This window comes from Micromys minutus (genome assembly GCF_963924665.1).
Source record: "Micromys minutus genome assembly, chromosome: 9".
Lineage (NCBI taxonomy): Eukaryota > Metazoa > Chordata > Mammalia > Rodentia > Muridae > Micromys > Micromys minutus.
The window spans coordinates 57,480,196-57,503,620 of NC_137978.1; the positions used below are offsets into that span (position 1 = coordinate 57,480,196).

Sequence of the window (23,425 nt, forward strand, 5' to 3'; positions counted from 1 at the left end):
TACATAGTCTCTGGTATTTTTTTTAACGGATTACTATAAATGATGCTAAGGCAGCTTTACCCAGTTCAATGTTCTGAGACGTATCAGCTGTGGGGAGGGCTGCCTCTTTGCCAGGTTTCAGGGTCCCGTTAATTGGCATTCCTTTCACATAGAAGTCAAGTTCGCAAGGCAGCAAGTTGCAGATGACCACTGTTGGTAGGAGGTATATGGTATGCCCAGGCTGTCTGAAAATCTGTTTTGCACTGTCAGAAAATATATTTGAGGGCATGTAATCTGGATAATTCTCCTTCTTTATGGCTACGCAAAACCTGTAAAGACAAACCATATGAAAACCATCAGCCTGAATTAAGAACTGCAATACGTCTCCTGAAAAAAATGGTTCAGCTCAGACAGATTTTGATAAAAATATATCTACTGAAATGTAGCTCACAATAAAATGTAGAGGTTTTGAATACTGGGGTTTAATAGGCTTGGCCATTACATCACTTAAAACAAGTTAAAGACTACTCCCAACGTGCCCTCACTAATTTCCAACAGGTGTGTTCTCCCAGCCATTCAAACATGTCTGCTCAGAAGCTATATACAAACGGGGTCACACAGTATACACTACTCTATGCTGGGCTTTTTTTCTCCAGCAATCTAAGGATTAACAGTTGACAGCAAGACTGAGATACTTGATATCGTTATTATTTCACCAACTATGATTCTGTGATCGTTCATCTATTTCTCTCTTTAGTCTCCCTACACAGTCGTAGCAAGGGTGTGGTAGTTTAAACTAAATGAAAGCCTATGTTCATGTGACCCTGACATTTTGGTCCTGTTGTGGTTTGTAGCCTTACACCTGAGTAGAACTGTTGGTTACTTTTCTCCCTTGGCAGCTTTCATAGCTCTTTCAGGTACTATGAGATGCAGTCCTCACAAAGGAGATTTCTAGGTCACTTCCAGTCCTATTCCTCCAAATCCTGGATTTGAACAAACTGTCTGGTGTTATCAACAGTGGGGGCTTACCTTCATTTTCTGCAGGCAAACACGAGCCACAGCAGTCGCCTACACTGTTTTGGAGGTGTCTTGGACTCCCATGACCAATAACTCAAAGGAGGAGTTCTACGCCTAGCACTGGTTATTTTTGTTGTTGCTGTCACTAAACAGACTATGGTTCTTGGGGAAACATTATCACCCCTGGTATCACACACATACTATATGTAGTTTTAAGTAAACAAATTATATAATTCCCTATAACTTTTTCAAACATCTTTAGAGTTGTCTCTCTTTCTTAATTGTTAACTTAATACAGCTGTAAAGCTACCAACCACAGCATGACCAAAATGTCAAGATTTTTCTAAAGGTGCAGTAATAGATCCTAAGAAAACCAAAAAGCCACTTAATTGAATTTAATTCCTTCTCAATAAGAGAAATTCATGCTTAAACAAAATCTAGAAAATGACCAGTGATGTGCCAATGTGGACAGGGAAACTCAAATGAGGCCCCATGCCTAGGTGAAGAGCTATAAGCAATCAATGGCTATTGAGAAGAGAAGACATAGTCTTCTTCAGGGTCAAAGGCCCAGACAGGCTATCTAAACCCAAGTAGATCTGTCAGCACTAAGCACAAATGCATAAAAGCACATTCCTTCCTCTGCAATTCTGTTCACGTCTGTTGGATGGGCAGTACTGTTTCATTTGTTTGCAGTGAGAAAACAGTTGGGAAGTGGTTAGTTAGTCTCCATTTTTTTGAAAGCTACTTAGACCAAACAGGTTCCAAACTCAAAATCCTCCTGCATAGTATTAGGATTACGAGTCTGAGCGGATATGCCCAGTTTAACATTACTTTCATTTTATTGGTAATTTTTTTTTCTTTTTTCCCTCTGGTCAGTTTTGCTAGGAAGTTATCATATTTAAGAAGACTCACTATAAAATCCAATTTTGATATTAATTTGTCCCCTTTTCTATTTGTCTTTATTAGCTTCTCTCTCTCTCAAGGCTAAATGGGTAATTTTACATATATTTGTATTTTCTCTTAGAACATTAAAAACTTGCTTTCTCATAGGAACTGCTTTTACAGTATTCCCCATTTTTTGACATGTCTGTATTATTACTGTTTTTATTATTGTTGTTCAACTATGGCCAGGATATATATTCTTGTGATTTCAATTTTTAAGCATTTATTGATTTTATGGCCCCCTAAAATGGTCTCTCTTTAAGAATGTTCCACACATACTTGAAAATAATATACAATCTGGAATTACTGGTCAAGGTATTCATTGTGCATATGCCAAGTAAAACAAGCTAGTTAGTTTAATGCCCAAATTTGACCTGTAAGCCCTAACTGCCCAGAGACGGGGTAACTTCCTAGAATTCTGGGAGTTGAAGTTCTTGGAGAAGAACAAAGCCTCATGTGAAAGTACAATGGCTTATAGGTTTGGCCTTAAAAACCCCTGGCGTTCACTACACAAAAAGTAAAGCATCTGAATAGAGCTTAACGTCTTAAGTCTCTGAGAGCCTGAAGGCAGCACTCCAGTATCTCTTCTAACACTGACCCCAGGAAGATGTCATCACACGCTACAGAGGGAGACACAGGCTTAAGTGGTGAGGCAATGTGTCATGGTGCTCAAGAAAGTCAGTCTCAGGTGTGTGAATCTGAAGTTTACCTAGGACACTTCAAATTATTCCTCAGGAGAAACCTCAGCCCCAGAACTTGCCTTCCCAGTTTAGACCCAGGAGCTGGGTGGGTTTTTTTTTTATTCTTTCCTTCCCTGTGTGTTCTCTTTGTGCAGATAGATGTACAAAAGGGCAGCCTCATCTCATGTGGCTAAGTACAGCCTTTGTGGGTTCTTCCTTCTACAAACTTCAACTCAAGAATTTAAAGAAGGAGAACTCAAGAGTTTTAAACAAACAGAGGCCTTGCTAAAGATCTGCAGAGCCCCTGAAGGGGGGAAAGCCAACACCCAGGCATCCATCTCGGCGGCAACACACCTGAAGAACCGGCTTTTCTCTGTGTCCATCGAGTGGCACTCCCGCTTGCTGCTGCTGACCTCTGCTGTCTTCACTACGTTGGTCCAGTGAATGGGAGCCTTACAGAAAAACACACCCAGTCCTTTGGGTCGAGCCTGCAGCCGCCAAGAAGTGAGGTGTAGAGGCACAGCAAACGAGTCCCCCGGCATGATGGCAGGAAGCACCACCGGCTCTGCCACGGAAATGAGTTTTAGCACTTGCAGGACATGGAACCCGTCCCAAGACTCATTATCTCAGGACAGAGGCAAGACAGACTATGCACACAGGACAAAGAGTCACAATAAGAGTAGATAATACTTAGTTCTGCACCATCCTGACTTACTGTCAGGAGCAGAAGGACTGTCCAACCGGAGTTCCATTGGCGTCTCCAGTCTGTTCTTCACAATAAGGGCTGACCGAACAGTGATTACTTTCCGAGCACTGCCTTCCATTGTGACTGCAAACACCACCCGCACGGGTGGGAGCGAAGAGAACTGCGAAAGAGAGAAAGAAAATTGCATCTGGGAATACGCAGAGCACGTGAATCCCGCCAGAGTGTGGAAGAGCATCGCTGCCATCATTGCTCTTCAGTAAATTATTGTCCATGCCAAGCCAGTTTTCAGCTCTAAAGTAAGTGAGCAGGCCATAATACTGCTAAACATAAATACTCTTAAAACAGACAGGACTGCTGGGCACGGTGGCCCACACCTTTAATCCCAGCACTCAGGAGGCAAAGGCAGGCAGTTATCTGTTTGGGCCCAGCCTGGTCTACATAGTGAGTACCAGAACAGCCAGAGAGAACCTGTCTCAAAACAACAGCAACAACAACAACAACCCTCCCCCACCAAAAAAGGAAAGAGCAGGACCAGGACTAGAGAGGTGTCTCAATAGTTAAGTTCACTGGCCACTCTTCCAGAGGACCTGGGTTCGATTCCAGGCACCCACATGGCAGCTCACAACTCCAGTTCCAGGGGATTTGCCCTCTTTTGGCCTCCTCGGTAAGAAGATATACACCCAGCACACTTACATACACACACATCAAATAATTAAAAATAAATCATTTTTAAAAGAGCCAACTCTAAAAACATCTATAAGATAGTCTACTCAGGTATAATACCACAAAGTACATCCCAAAAGAACACGTGGAGCTGGAGGGAAAGCTGAGTGTCAGAGTTATCTGTGTAGCATGCCAGAGGCTTTGGATTCACTTCTTAGTTCTACAAAGATTCTTAGTTCTACAAAGAGAGGAAGGGAGGAAGGGCTATCTCCAGGCCTACAGAGTATTACAAAGAACTTCAATAGTGGTAAGGATTTATTCAACTTTCCAGATTTCCTGTGATGTGGTAAAAACAAAAACAAAAGCACACCACCAGGCCTAATAAAGAAACTATAGAATGACTTCTTTTCAAATCTCCTGAGGAATTAAAAAAGTAGAACCTTGCCAGGGCACTAACTGCTTTCTGTCACATGGCATCTTCCTTCCAAATTAAGACTGAGAAAGCATTCCTTGAACACCAGCAATGGGATGGGCACTGCCCAGACACACACAGAAAACAGAAAACGTCTACAGAGGTTTAGAACTGTCTGTGCAAAGTACAGAGAACAGGAAAGCCTGGTCTGTTTAGGAGACATTCCTCGGGAGCAAAGGGCTTCTTTCCTTTGAAGACCCATGCACTGTTACCTGACATGAAAAGCTTTAAAAATAAACTTTCTTCATCACAACCCTCAAGGTTCTGCTTCATAAAAATGGTTTGGTTTCATGTTTTGTTTCCGTGTAGCCAGGGTTGACTTTTAACTCACTGTGTAGCTGAGGAGGACCTTGAGCTCCCCAGTACTGAGATTCCATGCTTATATAACCCTTAAAAACAGGACGCCACTTCAGACAGTATAACTGAGGGAAGTGGTCCCTCAATGCTGCTGGGCCAATGTTCCATGTTAAATGTTAAGTTCACATTTAACATTGGTTTTGTACAAGTGCCATACAGAAATATTCAAGAATGAATTCCATGTAACATACACCACAGAGGTTCTAAAAGCACTACTCTTAGACATTTCTTTGCCATGGAAACAAATGACAGAACAACCAAGAGACCCGGCCTACTAAGCTATAAAACAAAGTGCTCTGCTTCCAAACCAAAGGTCTGGAAAGTCCAAGTCAAAACTCAATCATCCTTTCTGGAGTATTTTTTTTTTTAATTATTACTACTTTTATTTCTGTGGATGGCTGTATGTCTATGTGAGCAATGTCCTGGATGAGAAGGTGTCTGTGTCCAGAAGAGGGAGCTGGAGTTACAGGCAACGACAGGGTGCCTGACATGGTGCTGGGAACTGAACTGAGATTCTCTGAGCCATGTCTTCAGCCCCCTTTCTGAATGTTTTTAGGGAACACATAGTAGTCAGAAATCACCATTAAAGCTCAATCCTCCACTAGCCTAGGTCCCAAGAACCACATACTACAGCTTCCAGACATACCTCCAATTTCAGTGTTTGATCCTTAGGCACAAGAAATAGGAAAAGATTGCCTGGACTATGTTCATGTCACCTTGCAACAATGTTTCAAGCACCACTGGGGAGTAATCTAACTGCTCTTGTGTTTTCCTTACATATGAAATTCACAGCTGAACCAGGGGAAACTGATAATTGAGCTGAGAAGGAAAGGAGGCCCTGGGGTTACTAGAATCTTCAGCTATTAGCACTGTTTCAGGAGGACCACTTACAGGAAAGGGTAGGGTGTCAGTTACACACAGGCCAGAGTCCTTTGACCATCAAGAAACACACACCTATATACAGCCTCAGTACAGTGAACACACTCAGTAAGCACAATGATGACAACAGGAAAGCCATACTCACATAAACCTGGGGATGTATGATGTTTGTTCTGCTGCTTGGGCTGCCAATCTATGAGAGAGTTACAAAAATCAGAGCTTCAGCACAGACCCACAATAGCAGGTGCAACCAAATTCAGTGACTATGTAACTGCCTTGAAAGAGTAGTATTTAAGACAGCTTTCAGGTGTAGTATGTCTAAAGACAATGGACCATGTCTTGAGCAGTGAGGAGAAAATTATATTCAGTCTACAATTACCCAATGGATATGTTTCTCCAGGACCCATCAATGCAATGAGAAAGTATGTGTGGAAAAAGCTGTTTTTTTCATGCCTGACATGGATTTAGGAAGAAAATAATCTGTTTTCTCCCACTGAATCTAAGTGGAGTGTCAGAGACAGACAGTGAAAATAAGCACCTGTAGAATGGAGTTTTCCAAAGGTATGAATCATGAGGAAAGCTGCAGTGTCTCTACAGTGTTTGCTTTATCACTGATGCCCATAAACAGGTCACCTGCCTAAGAAAACATGAATATAGCACAAAACCACTTAAGGTACTTGCATCACCAGAACACTAACTAGTGTCTGCCTGTAGCAGCGGGGGAAGCTGCCGGCATCCTTCCCCAGTACCCCACAGCCCCAGGTTAGGCCAGGGTAAAACTAGGGAGAGGGCATATGAACTTGTGTGATCAGACATGTATGGATTATGTAGGATTAGGAACATGAAAGGACCATGAAAGAGCAGCATAACATGAAGGTGTATGTAAATGATAGCGCTTAATAATACAATAGAAACAACCAAGAGAGTTGGCCCTCTGTATACACATGGCTCACACCCTCAAACTCAGCCAAGCCCAGATCATTTGGTATGATGTGGCCTACTACATTATATGAAACAAACTCTTTTCTCATCTTTAGCCCCTAAACAATACAGTGTTAGTAACCACTTCCACAGCACTTTAGTGGAAATGTAATCTCTTGATCACTTGAAGTTTACTGGAGGATAAGCATGGACTGTGTGTAAACACTATGCCATAAAAAATAAAGACTTGAAAAACTATGGTTTGGGTCTGAGGTGGAGCAGGTGAAGCCTTGAAACTCATCCTCCATAGACACTGACTATTCAAGTGAGCAGCCAAGAAAGATATCTACCTACATGAGACAGCATATTGCTGCCAAATTTCCACCTTGTTTTCTACTGATGTCAACCATTAGCAGACTAATCTGCATGTTGATTCCTAACACCCACTCCTGAGCCAATACTCTGATGTCTTCTTAGAAACAGGAGAGAGCAAAGCACTTCAGCAGAACACGGTCACTGCAAGCTTCCCTGTGTGACAGCCTGGCCTGGCAGAGTGTGCATGACACCGCACAGCAGCCACTCACCGTAGAGGAAGAGGAATTTTTGTCTGGTGCTGCATATCGGAAGAAGGTCCCGACCTTGTCCACAGACACTGGGCTCACTTGCTCCCAGCCATTTACTCGAACTTGCAGCTGATGGATACGCAGGTCATGGGTATGTCTGTCAAAAGGAACAGAAAGGGTCCAGTCACAAAAAGACAGGAAATTAGGAGCAGAGACGCCAACCTCATTGTATTTTATAATGATGTAAAAGCCAGTTAAGCCTTCTCAGCATTACCTAGTGAGAGACAGTTTAACTGGCTTTTATGCTGATGGTTAGTGCTGAGATGCAGAGGGCCTGAAACAAGGGGCATCTGCCCTCTTCTCATAAGAACCAGGAAAATCTGTATGCTTGCCAGGTGGTTCCTAGCAGCACCTACCTAATCTTCATGAAATAATGTCGGTGGAAATCAGTTGAGTGGGATGCTCAAAGTGTACTAGCCAGAATCACGTACCCATGCTCTTGGGGAACATACGCTTTCTCTTTTTGGTTCCTTTGTTGAAAATTCTACTCCTCTAAGGAACACATCCAGTTATTTGGCTCAGGCCCTACACGACCACAGACAGGCCTGGGAGACAGAGCTCCTGGAGTTAAAAGGGCAAGTACTCAGCTGAAATTGGAGCAGGAGGCAGTGGGCAGAACAGAAGGAATAGGAGGAAATTGCACGTTTAATTCTATTTTAGATTTTGCCTAATTCAAGCCAGAAGGCTGAAGCTGAAACAGGGAACTGAACTTGAGGCTGACAGGAAGGGAGGAGGGCAGAATAGGCTACAGTATGCCAAGGGGAAAATGCCAAAAACTGCATTTATTTTGATGAGTTCAAGCAGTACAGTGGGTTATAGAATACGGAAACTAAGACAGAAATGATACCAAGCTCTCTCTGATGCAGGAGGCAGGGCTTATTGAAAGCCACTATTAACAAGAGCTTCCTGAAGCACAGGACACTCTGGAAATCTGTCCAGCATTGAGATTCCACCCCCACCTCCAAAAGACTCCCAGAGACCCAGACCCATATATTCAAAACCCTCACCAGTCAGAACTAACCAGTGCAGGTAGAACAAGAGGAAGAACGGCTTTGTTGTGAGCGAGGTTTGCATATGAGCTCAGGACAATCTCTTCAGCTTCCTTGAAATCAGTACAAGGCTCAAACACTAAGCCTTCACCTATTTACACCCTAGACAGCCTTTCTACTTAAAAATACTTACAAATAGTGAGATAATACCTTCTATTATCTTTCAGGAAATGAAACTAAAGCCTTCCTCCCTATTTGTGCCAAGTCCTCTAGCTGGTTGCTCCAGGACTGACTGGGCCAGCAGTGCCCCCATGAACAGGTAGTCTTACACTGCTTCGAATTTCTGCCTTACCATCCCCAGCTCTGTATCCTGGGCCTATCTGCTTACAGAAAGTCTGTGGCATAAGTGTATTTTAAGATTGAAATTATGAAGCTTTGAGAACCTTTCCAGGCTAACACATCATCCGCTTCAGCTACTTTCAGGCTCGGTCATCTATATGGGAACCTGGACAGGATATAATGGATCCGAGTGTTAGGATGGATCTAGCTTTTGCCCAGACTCTGAAACACTTAGTTATCTTCTCACACATCAAGAAATTGGGAATAGAAATTTTTCTAAGATGGCATGACAGTCTCTATTTTAAGAGGAAACAGTGACTGTTGAGGTATCTTTAACAATAAAACATTCAAGCCAGTGAAGACAAATGAAGAAAGATAAAACACCAGGGACAAACATTTATAGCCATGTCACATCTTTCATGGAAGAAGAATAAACAACCACATTTTACCTGTGTCTTAACTTTCCTCTGGCTTCAAATTCAAAGGGAATCTCTTCACCTGTGAGGACTTCCCGCCACTCGCTGACGTTGTGTGCATCATCTAGGAAGGCTCCATTGCCTTCAGGAACCACTCCAGGACTCCCACTGTGAGACAGTGCAGCCCTGGAACCAAACCAGACAACAGGTTGTCCCTTCTGCCTTGCCCTCTCTGCTGCCTCTACAGGAGTTTCGAGCCACTGGGCCATCAGCCCTCCTGTAACTGACTGGCATGACATAACCTGGTTGTTCTGTGTGACCCAAAAAGGACCTGAGAGCCAGTGACTTCAGCTACTTTCAGGCTCAGTCACAACTAAACATCTTTGGATGTTTAGAACTAGACTGAAGTAATGCTGAGCATTGTACAGCATACTTACAACCTCAGCTGAGGAATGAGTATGATTGCAAAGCCTGCCTGTGCTATATGGCCGATTTTAGGCCAGCCTGGGCTACATGGTGAAGCCCTGTTTCAAGTAATGGTTTTTAATTTAAGAATGTGTGTGTGTGTGTGTGTGTGTGTGTGTGTGTGTGTGTGTGTGTTACACCATGGACATATGTGCATGTAGAGGCCAGAGGTCAACATCAGGTGACTTCCTCAATCAGTTTTTACCTTATTATTTGAGACAGGGTCTCTTATAATATAACCTGGAGCTCTTCAGCTGGCTAACCTGGCTGTCAGTGAGCTTCAGGGACCCTCCTGTCTTCATGTCGTAGTTCTGGGAAACAGCCACACACTATCATCTCCAGCTTTTCAAGGGTGCTGAGGATCTAAGCTCTTGACCTCATACTTACATACAATAATTTACTGACTGAGCCATCTTCCTAGTCCTACACAGTAGGCATTAAATGGCTTGCCTCACAAGCCAGGAACATAAGAGTTCAATCACCAGAAACCATGTAGGAATGCTGGGTGTGGTGGTACATGTATCCTAGCACTGAGACAGGATCTTTGGAGCTGAGGTCAGCTAGTCTGGCCTAATCAATAAGCCAATGAGAGAACCTTTGTCAAAGAAGGTAGGTAACATTTCTGAAGGTGGCATTTAAAGTTGTTCACTGGCCTCTGCATACATACTCACACACAAGGATTAGTACACACATACATTCACCCACAGCCACATTCATACACTCTCACACATGCATGTATGAATGTGTGTGTGTGCGCGCTGACGGTTATTCAGCTCTGCCCTTCGTGAAGCTGGAAAGGCCCCCCCAATGTATTGAGAACACTGAGCCAACATCTAAGCAGGCAAAGTCGTCATTCAAGGTTTGCATTTAGCTTAGGCAAATTCCCACGGCCCTCCCAACTCCACCCAGTGCTATCTGGGTCAAAGTGTGCTTTAGAGACAAAAATAAGTATTCAGGAGTCAGAAGTGGAAGGCATTTATTTCCAAAGCAGCTTAGAAAGAAAAAATGCAAAATACTTAGTTTTAAGACCACATACAGCTTCTTTAAAGAATGTGGAGCCTCTGGAGGCCTGGGATGACTTTTCTTTCACCCTCTTACCATGAACATAACAAACCAGGTCAAACAGCAGCACCACTGCACACTCAGGACCCACTTCACAGAGGTCCTCTACAGAATCAGAATGTCAACCATAACTCTCCGGACATGAGTTACTGGCTCAGTTACAAGCCCAGGGGCTTTGAGCAGGAGCCAGTCTTGCTTTGCAAGGCTGCTGCATAGAGGCTGCTGGAATTTCAGTGGCTCCAGAGACAGAATGAAAGTTCTTTACCTGGTGGGTGTGGTGGTCAGGGTGGCAAACCACAGTGTGCATCCTGTGTGATTCCGAAGAGCAAAGGGGACAAATGGCTGCCGACGCTTGGGTGTTTTCACCTCTGCTGTGACAAACAATTAAAAAAGACTATTAATATCCACTCTGTGTGTATGATGGAAACCCTTTCATGAAGATGATATCCACAGCTGTCTCCTGTGTGAAGACAGAGAGAAAAGGAACTGCAGGTCTGTTGATACGACAGAGAGATGCTTCATGGATCTGCAGGCTTCTGTGCCCTCTCTCTCTCTCTCTCTCTCTCTCTCTCTCTCTCTCTCTCTCTCACACACACACACACACACACACACACACAGGTGCATAGACAGTCCCCACAACTTTCATGGTTCTTACTGCTCACAACAGGCCATCAGGACCTGACCTGGTTAAAATCAAGAAAAAGACTGAAAAAGGCTACTCCTCCCAAGAGATGCATTCTTAATCCTAGCCCTGATGGAAGGCCCCCACCCCTGAACCATAGCATGTACGTAGTAACAAAATTAAAACTCTGTTTTCTCTTCTAGTGCTTTTCCCCCTCTCTCACTGAGGAATCAAGGTCATGCTATCTAAAAGCTTTTAAATAAAATGCTTGCTCTCATTTTTAGTGAGTACTGCATGTATGTGCATGTGTATGCAGGCATGCATGTATGTGAAAATTAGAGTTGCCATGGTCTTCTTCAGTTTATACTTACTTATTTTTGACACAGGATGTCACATGAATCTGGATTTCACCAACTGACAGATCTGCTTGCTCTGTCCCCCTACCACACTCACTCTAGGATTAAGCACACACTTGCTACTATGCCCAGCTTTTCAGATGGGTTGCAGGAATCAAACCCTGGTCCTCATGCTTACACAGAAGGCACTTTAACAACATAGCTTGATTTTTAACATAGGCAAAAACCCCTAGCTACCATAATGAAGCCACCAAGGAGGCTAAAAAGGCATGTTCCACGCAGCTGTTTCACAAAACAGACTGTGGTTGGGAAACTACAGTGAAAGAACCACCAGAAAGCAATGAAACCAAGTGCTAGGGAGAGATGAACTGACTATCAACACTGAGAACTGTCAAAGGCGCTCCAGTGTCCCAAGAGCCTTCTGCACCCTGCTATGACAAAGGGCCTGTCACCTCCAATAACCGTACAAAGTAAGTGGGAGGTGGTGGCAGGAGCCAGCAGGCAGTGACAATTTAGAGCAGGAGGCACCTGGCTCAGAGCTCATAGCACATGGGCACTGATGAGCACAGTGGGCCCCGGAGTCCAGCAGAACCAGTGTGGAAATCCTGGAAGCACAAAGACAGCCAGAAACACATCATAACATCAATGAGGATGGGGCACCAGCCCATCTCAAGGGACAACAAATGCTGGCAGTGGATAATGCCAGTAAAGCTGAATGCATGTCACAAGGCCATACGCCTCCACAGACAAGATAAACCACAGCTTGCCCAGCCATCACTTTCCCTGATGTTTTATTTTGACAACTTTCCAAAAGGGAGGAACATGATGACTGCCAAACAGGCAACTTCAGGTTAAAACAAGTTCTCTCTGGACAACAGTAATCAGCAGAGACTGTTACACTCATCTGTTTGAGACTATGAGCAGTGGCTTTCAACCTGTAGATCGGGCTCATTTTGGGGGTCAAATATCAGATACCCTGCATATTAGATATTTGCACAACAGAAGGAAAGCTAGTTATGGAGCAGTGTAATGGTTTTTATGGGTGGAGGTCACTACATGAGGAGTTGCATTAAGGCATTTCATCCTTATGAAGGTTGAGAACCACACAAGATCCTTCCAAAGGGTAAACAGTGCTCATGTGCTCTGCGAGGAGCCTCCCTCCACATGAGCCAGAAGAGCACCTTCATTACAGTAGACAAAGGCCAAGAGGAAAAGGACCAGATATACCTTCCTATCCTACTGTGAACCAGACTGACAGTTTCTATCTGCAAATCATACTTTGAAAAAACAGGTGGTAGATGGTTTTGACCACTTTGAAATTCAGACTCAAATACTAGACATCCATATATAAAGAGATCCACGTATCTACTGCTGTGGGGTTAGATAACAAGGAAGGCACAGTACACAGGATCCCATGCTTCCTGTGCCGATCAAAACTAATAACAGAGGCTAAAACACCACAGAGAACACATAAATCCCAGACTGCATCAGCATCCAACTCAACTGTGTTCTTGCCTTTTGGCACAATACCAGAAAGAAAACTCCCAAATCCATCAAAGAGAACATTATTTCCTGATGACCTCAAAAATCTGCCTCCAGTAAATGAATCCAATTTCTTCAGGGGTTGAGAAAGCCTCAAGCTCTTCAAATCCAAGTTCAGCATCAAATGAGGCCAGCCGAAAAAATTTCTATCCCCTATGCATGTCTTTTACTAAGTAATCAGCGATTCTAAGGAGTGGGAGTTTTATGCTACATAGCAGTTTGGGCTGTCAAAAGGACCTAATTTGTGGATCATAATAAAGACATTGAAGCCCCAGGTCCAATGCTGGCTAGTCAAAAAGTGAAGGAAAATTCCTATGTTGCCCACCAGAGTCTGTTACACTGATTACAGGGGAATAATGCTTGGCTTTGCCTAAACAAGGAACTCATAGTAGATAGCTCAGCAGTGTGAATTCATAATAAATAAAGATGGGAGCCCACTCTCAAAGATCCATCCCAGTTGAGCCGTCTTAAAACAAAATATACAGTGACATGTCTGTATTAATAAACCTGTTCAGAATTCCCAGTAAAGGAGGCTCAAATGCCTTTTGGGTTATCTTTCTTTTTCTTTTGACAGGTTCTTGCTATGTAAGCCATCGCTAGACTGGAATTTATGATCTTCCTGCCTCGGCCTCCCAAGTGCTGGGATTACAGATGTATACCACCAAACCCAGCTCAAATGCCTTTCAAAATAAGATATATCAAGAGCCATGATCTGGAATCAGTCACGCGCATAAATCCGTTAGATTACCAGTACTCATTAACATAGAGGAAGAAATACAGTTGGCTGTCCAAAGTGAGGAGTTTCTTCTTGCTCACATCAACCAGTCAGTTCTCCAAAACAATTTCTTTTCTGTCTCCTAAATACATAAATTCCTATGTAAGGAAACTAATGTTTGTATCTAAGCAATTTGTTCAGAAATGCATTCTTGGCTTTGTGACTAATTATTACAGTTCGTATTTCACAGAGCCCCTCACATGCCCATGAGAATAAATGTTCGCTAAGAGGCTGTGGTACTGCCTTAGTGGAGGATGGAGTTCCTCCATCTGCTTCATTCCTTGTGTGATTCCACTTTCACCAGAGTCACATCTGCTGTTACTGACATGATGAGGTGCTGCTCTTTATTCATGAGCTGGAAACCTTGTTTCAGGTAACTGAGGCAAAGTACTTACAAGTGAATATATTCCCATTCAGCTCCGATTAGCAACAAATAATTTTTTTAAAAAATTCAGTAAACAGATCGATGTAAGGCAGTTCTTGAAACAGGAAAATAATGCCAGCCTCTGGCTGTACTGTACCTCGAGCATAGATCTGGTGCTCTAGGTTAGTCAGACTGGCTGTACTCCTAGTTCTAAGGTAGACAAGAGGGAGGCCTGGTAGACAGAGAGACAAAGTTAGAAGGCAAAAATAGGTGCGGTGAACAAGACTCACCTTCAACAAGCACAGGTAGAAAAATTACAAATGGCATGCAAGCATCATGCAATTTCAAGAACATCTTCCTCACTGCTAAGAACCAGTAAGAGCTAGTGAAAGCCAGCAATTATTTAATTTATTTATTTATTTGCACAGATTTGATGGTGTGGCTGTATCTTCTTTTTCTAATTAGGCGACAGGGAATGTGTTGAATATCCCATTGAGGAAAACAACAAGCCTTTGGGGAGTTTTCATTTAAAGCATGTTATGGATTGGCCCAGGAGTCATAGAAACTAATCAGTACATATTTTAGGGGAGATATGCCATTCCAGTGGGAAAAACATAGGACAGAACATTGACGATTGGGTACCTCAAATACTTAGGGCAAGAGTTAGGCTGCCTCCAGATTTCAACAATCCAGCATTGTGAATCTCACAGTACTAAATTCTAAACTGAACATAAGTATCAATAAAAACACTTGAATTGCTCATAAAATAATCCATGGAATAAGTTATGCCATGGAGATTTGCCTACAGAATCAGCCCTTACTGCAAGGCCCACAACCAAGGTAACACAAAACTAAAGTTACAGTGAAACAGCATTGAATCCCAGTTCCTAAGGCTGAACTGCACTATAAGGGCTGAGCCAGGAGCCTGTTTTACATTTGACTCAGTAAAATGCCTAACTTTGGGAGAAATATGGCTAAAATTCTCAAATAAATTCTTAATATTGGTAGTCAATTCAACATAGTTGAAAGCTACTATCTTGAAAGCCAATGCTACACAAACTGTAGGGGGCCTCTGAGAAGGCTTCCAGGATTCCCAATAAAAAGGCACTTGCTATTTAGATACGTCAGTTTCAGGTGTTTAAAACAGTGTATGACATCAGCCACACCAAAAAAACCTAGAGAAATAAAAATCAAGCTTTAGTATAGATAGGGTGATTATTAACAACAGAGAGAGGAGAAAGTGTAAGAAGAGTGGGGTCTCCAGAGCGTCAGGCCTTCCTGAAGTTGGCACTGACAGGATCTAAGGTCCCCAGTACAAAGCTATCTTCAGAACCACATGCTCTTGGCCATCCTACAAAGATCACTTAAGCATCTTCTGGACAGGCGAGGTTACTGTTTTTGCCACACAAATTAGGAGGGTTAGGGGAGCTGGAGCTGGGACTCCACGAACTCAGAAGCAATAGCCTAAGAACAGAGAACTAGCCCAGGGCAGTCTCTGTCGTCTTTCTAGAAGCTGGATGCACTCTGCTCACAAGCCCCAAGGAGGGGCAAACCAGCACAAATGCTTCCTATGCTAAGAAAGCCTATCTTCCTGGACTGTTTGTGGACCAGATGGAATACTTAAGTATTCATAAGCTATGTGAAGTCAGGCCAAGACTCCCCAAAGAAACCACACTGAAAGAGTTGGGGCTGAGCTGAATTTGGATGACAGTGGCTTGTGGAACAACCAGGACCTGTGGTGTCTGTCACCATCTCCCCAGCTGTGAGGCCAACAGAGCTCTATGCTGAGGTATTCATCAGGACAGAAAACACCAACAAAGAACACACTGACTTCTTCCTCAAGATTCTGGGATTCAATTCCTTTATATTCCATGAACAATACAGGCCACCCTTTTAAAAACATTTTCCCCCTTGGGATCTTGCTCTCCCTCTTTCCAAGAATACACACAAACCCTCTAGCACTAGCTTTAAATGTTTTTATAACCCAGTTTTAAAGTATCCTGTTGATTGCAAAGCCAACTGTTTTCGCCCAAGTAAAAATAAAGGAACCAACAGCCTGTCCTGACACAGTCAGGACCAACTCATCTTCAGCATCACTGGGAATCAAGAGTAATGTTCTGCAGATCTCCTCTCCCCCACATCAATGGAATTAGAGCCTGCATTAACAGTTCAGTAGTTTGTGCCAGAAAACTGCCTTTTACAAAGTCTAAAATGAACAACAGAGGCAAGTCAGAACTTCTATGGAGTTCTCAGAGAAGGACCATTCTATTCGAGGATCTCAGTGAAGCACAGCTCTACAGACTAACTCTGATATAGGTAAAATCTTACTTTGTCCAAAGCATGGTGGGTCCACAGAAGAGCCCATCCAGTCTTCTGTCTTGGCTGACTCTGTTTCCTTGTCTTCTTTACAGTAATCCGCCAACCAGGATTCCTTGGTACTTATATACTGATCTAGAAAGAATTTCATACATTAAGAAGGGAGATGGAAAAAGATAAAAAGTTCATATCAAATAATTTCAATTGAGCAAAAGTAGCTTTTACTGAGTGCCTCCCTACATGCTGGGCCTATGCAAGAATCTAAAAAGGTTGAACCCTAGAGACAGCAATTCCACATGGAAGAGATTAAAGCAATCCGATGATCTACCTTCATAAAGCCACCCATGATGTGAAAGGCTAAAGCAAAGACAGAAATACAATGCTGGAAGGCAGAGAAGGTCAGATTTATTCGGCTTTGGCAAAAGCAGGTGTATACCAAAGTCCCTCATGAAATGTGACTCAGTGAGAGTGACGGCAGAGTGACTCTAGGCGATGGGACTGAGACATTAAGTACACAGCACACTCAGGAGCAGTGACTGTTGTGCTGTGTCTTCAGTGCACATTCTGTAGGAGGGACACAGCAGGGACATCCAGAATCCAGAAACGTGTATTTCAGGGCCACCAAAGAAGCGGCAAGAACACATTGCATCGGCTTGACAGTTCCTTAAACAATCCATTTTCAGAGTTAAGGTGGCGTGACAACTGACAGGGAACTAACTCATTCTGCTCAAAGAATATCTTAAAGAACCACTCTGAAACTGAACATTATGGTACATCTCTGCAATTCCACCCACTTGGAAGGCTGAGACAGGAAAAGTGTGAATTTGAGACTAGCCTAGGCTTAAACACAACATCTTGCTTAAAAAATAAACAGATATTCCTCTATGAATAACAGAAGTGAATCTAACCTCATCTCTAGGATATTTAGTGAACCCTACTAATAAAACATTATGAGAAAGTTCACCCTTTGCGATTCTTGCTTAGTCACTGAGCATAGGGGTTCAGCCATGATGAAGTGATGTGAGGCACAGGGCCACGCATTTGCCCACCTGGCATCCTTGTCTGCAGGCATGAGACTCATGTTACAGAAAAGATGTTAGCCTAAAACAGGCAGCTTCCCACTTACCTATCAGTACAGAAGTGATGTTGATATCCAGGCGGCGTTTGGCCTTGGCCTCTAGCTTCAGTCGAGGAGGATGGAGAAGACTAGCTGCCTGCTGTTGCCAGGATACAGAGCACGGCCATGGCTCAATAAATGGCTCCCAGCCTGAAAGAGTGCAGGAAATAAAACATCTGTTCAGCAGATATCTAGGCTTTATAGAATACTGATCATGAATGCTTGGCAAGGACAGACTACAGCTTAATGGCTCCAATTCAATCACACAGTGAAAGCACCATCGTCTGCTATAGGTCATCCTACAGATAGATGCCTGGTGTCCATGAACTGGCCTGGAAGAGCATGACCACTCTCCATCAGGAGGGAAAGTACACATCGTGTTTCATTGAAGCTAGAAGACTTCTTCCTTAACCAAGACAGGAAAAAAAGAGCCTCAGACTTAGGTTAGAATAGAAAACTGTGGCTTTAGCTAAGAGCTCCTACATCAACCCTGCTCGCAGAACAATCCACCACTGAACCAAGGCCATATTTGAAGGCTCATTAGCTTAACTTTCCCAAGGTTCTTGTTTCTTTGTTTTAATCTTAAAACAAGTCACACATACAAAATGAATTTTAACAATATATCTATATACACAATGTAAAGGAAATATTATTATAAGCATTCATGTAGTTGTTCAACATAAGAAATGGGAAATCAGACCAGGGATGGTGGCATACACCTTTGATACCAGAACTGGAGAAGCAGAAGCAGGAAGACTCTTAATTGAGTTCAAGGCCAGCCTAGTGAGCACAGTAAGTTCTAGGACACAGGAGCTACATAGAGAGACGCTGTCTCAAAGCGGAAGGTAGTAGAGAGGATAGGAAGGGGAGGAAGAAGAGGAGAAGCTGTCAATATGCTTGTTCAACTTCACTAAGTCATGAAGAATACTTCTAAACTACATGAATTCCAAGTCTACCATAGAAACTGGCTCATTTGCACCCAGTATGTAGTAGTACCACACTTTGCTCCTGCCTGACTGCAGGGTAGAAAACTGTATTTTGGGCCACATATTGTGGTGTAGGCCTATAATCTCAGCACTCAGGAGGCTGAGGCAGAAAAGGGTTTACACAAATTCGAGGCCTGGAATTAATGGATTAATGAGCCTTAACGCATTAATCACAGAATAGCCTGAGCTACAGAATGAGACCTTGTCTCAAATCAAATACACAAACAAAACCATTAATGCTCAACTCTTTAAGACCAGCTTACTAACTTCTGAACGACTTCTAAGTGTAGTCATACCACATCAAAAATACACTTTTAAAAAATAGGAGATCTGTGCTGGTGCCCCTTGTTCCGCAGTCTCTCCCCACCCCACCCTTTTCTCATCTAATGTATGCAGCAACAGGTCCTGGTAAACATAAAAGCTTATTCTTTAAATCCTACAATAATACACACATCATACTTACCTGATAGAGCACGGTTATAATAATCTCCAGACAGGGTGAAGTGGGCGTAGCCCTCGGGGTTAGTTCTTATGTGCTGAAGAAAATTCAGACCTGCAACACAAGCAAACCTCACTGGAGAGGCAGGAGCAAAGCTGGCCTCCCCAGACAAACTGCACTTCAAATATTAGCTACAGCTGCTACTGCAGCCTCATGGGAGAGCACACATAACTACAGCAGTTCTGCTCCCAGGAAAGTTTGTATATGAATTTTAATGTTTTATAACCAGCACATTATAAACATTGCATTCAAATACTCTTATCTTGTGCTAGAGAGATGGATAAGTGGTTAAGAGCACTGGCTGCTCTTCTAGAGGAACCAGGTTCAATTCCCAGCACCCACGTGTAGCTCAACACCATCTGTAACTCCAGTTCCAAGGGATGTGATGACCTTTTTTGGCCTCCAGGCATACAGTGATGCATAGTTGTACGTAAAACACCCATATACATAAAAAATAAGATATACATTATTATCTTAATTGTAATTCTTTAGCATTCCCTTCAGCACTTCACCTAAAACATGGTCTTACTCCCCCTTGCTCCCATCCACAGCACATAGGTATAACCAAAGCCTTAGTAACATGAAAGTGTATTTCTCCTGAATGCATGGAAAGAGGGAAAAAAGAATAAAAGGTATGTCTTGCTAAATGGTAGCATATATTGCTTTTAACATGTTTCTTAGTTCCTTGAGAATTTTTACATAATGTATTTTGACCATATTTCCCCCAATTTCTTCCTCTAATTCCTCTCAGATCTACCCTGAGTTCTATAGCCCATCCCTACCCCAAGAACATTGTACCCTCTTTTTACTTTAAACCCATCAACTTCAATTTGAGCTGGCCACATACTCCTGGGTGTGGGGCTATCCACAGCAGTGCAGTTGACTAACCAGGAACCACACCCTTAAAAACTGGCTCTGTGTTCCACAGAGACCATCAGTGTCCACAGTTCCTCAAAAAAGTGTGGAGACTCATGAACCCCTTCTTACCCTGTATTTGTTCAAAATCTTAAGGTCACCATAGAAAACATAAGAAGTTAGATAATTATTCTCTACAGAAAAGACATTCATGCCAGCACTCAAAAACTTAGTGGCTTTTAATTGTGCAGCCTTAAAAAGCATGGAGAAGATTCAAGTGTAAGATAGGCAAAGGCTGACCTCAAGTCCCCAGAACCAAACTTGATGAGGGAGAGAAGGATGGCAAGCTGCAAACCTTGGAAGTGACAGGGTATTCTCTACCTCTGAACTCCCAACCCCCTCTGTTTTTTTTTCTAGACAGCATTTCCCTGTATAGCCCTGACTGTCCTTGAATTCTGGAGTGCTGGAATTAAAGGTATCTACCACCAACAACCACCTGGCAAGTGACAGGTGACTCTCACTGGTTCCCTTCAGAACCTTCATCCTAGCACATCCTATGGCACTGAGGAAAGAACACTCCTTCCAGGGTCCCAGCCTTTCAAAAACAGATGAATAGTTTGCTCACCATTGCAGGAGATGCCACATGAGCCTTCTAACAGGATCCTCGTTTTCAAGACAGAAACAGGCAGAAGCATTTTTCTGCCAGATTTTGTTTTAGAAATCCCAGGAGACTCTACTCACCATTATGTCTATGTATGGGACAGACAGTGTAACTTATCTGGAGCTCTTGATGTGATGGAAATTTTATTAGTGTCAATTTCTCCTATTCCTGAGCTATAGGCTCAAGCCACATACAAAAAACAAATACAATTATCTGGGCAAACATCCTTGTACGCATTGAGAGTATATTACTTTCCTTGACTATCCCTTGAGACCCCATACCCATGTTTTCAGGCATGGCTCACTCTTTTCTTGAGTGCCTCTCTCACTAACCCTCCTGCTTAAGCGTACCCTAAAATACCTTTACTAAGCCTCAACTCTGCTTTGTTTTAAAAAAAAAAAAATCTGGCTTACACATTTAATTCCAACACTTGAAGACAGAGGCGGGCAGATCTCTAAATTCGAGACCAGCCTTGAATACAGAAAGAGTTCCAGGATGGCCAGAGCTGCACAGAGAAACCCTGTCTCAAAAAAAAGTTTTTTTTTTTTTTTCTGAAAATGTATATCAAACTATTAAGTTTTACCTTCATTATGAAGTAGAGGGGAACAAGAATACATGGAAAACTGAAAAGGCAGATCCTAAGAAAAGACCAGCACTGGGCTACAGGACAAGCCCACAGGCAGGTACACTCACGGGAGAAGGTAAGCTCAGCCAGAGGCACATCACAGTCCATGCAGTCATCGATGAAACAGATGCATACGCTCTCAGCCTTGACCTCCACTCCAGAGATGCGTGGAGCTGACATGGCCCCTGGGTTGTCTCTGCTGCTGGAGACCAGGGACAGCGACTTCAGGGGTTCTGCATTCTTAAACAGCCAACTTGCTGCCTTCTTCAGCTGGCCTTCAAGAAAACCAGAAGGTGTGAGGTCCCACTACTTCCCAAAGCATTACAAAGAATTTGTGAGCAGCCGAGAGCTGTAATCCGGAAGGATTCTTAGGCTGGGGTGCACATAATGGGTAAGCTCCCGTTGTTGCACATCTTCTACTCAAGTTGATAACTCCTTCCCTGCACTAACTCCCAAGGCCCCTTCTGTAGCAACTGTGAACAGAAAGGTGAGGAAGGGGGCAGAGTTGGGGAGCCCAGAGTCCACTTAGCATGCAAGTTTTATCTCCACCCAAGTTCTGATCATACTGATGTTAACTGTCCTCAAGTGTCTTAATTTGTGCATAGTCTGTCTTCTTAATTACAAACTCCCAGACAGCAGAGAACAAAATAAGATGCATGCTTGAGTGTGATCTGTCTGTCTCTGTCCGTCTGTCTCTCTCTCTCTCTCTCTCATTCATGTATTTGTATATGAGAGAAAGAGAACTGTTAATCCCCCCTGCCTAAATTACAAGTGTCCTAACACCCTCTTGCCACCAAGAAAAGAAAAAAGAAGGAAGGGACAGAGATAAAGGCAGAATAGAAAAAAGAAAGAAGGAAGAAGCAATGTCATTCCACACTCAGAACTCAGAACATAAGACAATTCACCTGCTTGAGGGTCAGTGCTCTGAAGCAAGTTGACCCTGGTCTAGACTGGTTCTGTACTTTGCAGCTACAAAATACGGGACAAGCTGTTTGATCTCTGTGCCCTGCAGCACTTAGAGGAACAACAGAAAGAGGAAGTGAGTTCTCAGAGCAGAGCCCAGTAAGTGATCCTGGATTTAAGCAGCTGTTATTTCCATCTTGTTGAGTAATGGCACTAAGTGGCTTTAGTTCAATCACAATGAAATCCAAAAGGGTTTGTAGACTGTGGGAGAAAATGTGTTTGAATAGCTAAAAAATTAACAGTCATAGACATGATGAAGTATAAAGTTAAGTCGTGACGACTGAGTGAAAGCAAAGCTGAGGGACCCAGACAGCTAAGCCACCCTGACTGTTTTCAGTGGTAAAGGGGTTTCAGGGGATACAATGAGCATCTCTACACACAATATGCTGGGGTGTAACCTTAGCACAGCATTCTAAAATAGTATGTGTTCTCCACAGGAAAGAGCTATAAAGACACCACAGATATGTACATATGTACATAGCCTCATGTGCATACACACACACACACACGCTCACACACACAGGGAAAGGGAGAGGGAGAGAGAGAGAAAGAGGGGAAGGAAGAAAGAGAGAGAGTCAGCCTAGGTGTGCATCAGCATGACTGGGAAGAGAATGTATGATTCGCATGCACAGTGCAGTAATTCAGCCACAGAGAAGAATGCAATGATGTGTTTTAGGGAAAGTGAACACAATTAAAAACCATCACGTGAAGGAAAATAACCTAGACTCAGAAACACAAGTGTCACATGATTTCTCTCATTTGTGGATCCCAGATTCCATAAAGATTTCCAAAATCACAAATCTCATGCATGAGATTCCAAGGCCACTGCAAGTATAAAGCAGCAAGCCCTGTACCTCAGCACCTACCCTGTCACTGATGCGTACTGTGGCTGAAGCATTTGGTAAAAACTGGCACAAATTTTCCTTCGAAATTTATTGACAGAAGAATTCTATGTATCTATAGATCTCAGCAACCTCAGCACAGGGCTTCTCTGAACACTTCTTTCCTGGCTAAAAACTTTTACCTGGACCTTAAAGGGTGCACTCTGCAGCTTCTTTGGGCACCTCGGAATCCCACAGGGCACTGCTCTCTGCTTTGGGCCCCCTTTCAAGTTATAAAAGGGTTACACAAACACAAGCTCTGCCACACTGCGTACTGAGCAAGTGGCACCTGGACTGTGGATACGTCAGTCAAAGGATGACTCCTCTCCCAGGCCGACTAGAGAACCATTCTA

At 43.2% G+C, this 23,425-nt stretch overlaps 1 protein-coding gene across 1 annotated transcript in view; it reads right to left on the minus strand.

The window, feature by feature from the left end:
* VPS13D (vacuolar protein sorting 13 homolog D) overlaps positions 1 to 23,425 on the minus strand; it is a 217,108-nt gene that overhangs the window by 119,610 nt on the left and 74,073 nt on the right. Inside the window, exons 37-47 of the mRNA XM_080922046.1 lie at positions 21,297 to 21,503; positions 19,052 to 19,141; positions 17,612 to 17,752; positions 16,498 to 16,620; positions 10,776 to 10,881; positions 9,017 to 9,169; positions 7,201 to 7,336; positions 5,841 to 5,888; positions 3,334 to 3,484; positions 2,973 to 3,183; positions 61 to 308 (exon numbers count right to left, since the gene is read on the minus strand). Coding sequence (XP_080778172.1) covers positions 61 to 308; positions 2,973 to 3,183; positions 3,334 to 3,484; positions 5,841 to 5,888; positions 7,201 to 7,336; positions 9,017 to 9,169; positions 10,776 to 10,881; positions 16,498 to 16,620; positions 17,612 to 17,752; positions 19,052 to 19,141; positions 21,297 to 21,503 — 1,614 coding nt within the window. The remainder of the gene's footprint in view (positions 1 to 60; positions 309 to 2,972; positions 3,184 to 3,333; positions 3,485 to 5,840; positions 5,889 to 7,200; positions 7,337 to 9,016; positions 9,170 to 10,775; positions 10,882 to 16,497; positions 16,621 to 17,611; positions 17,753 to 19,051; positions 19,142 to 21,296; positions 21,504 to 23,425) is intronic.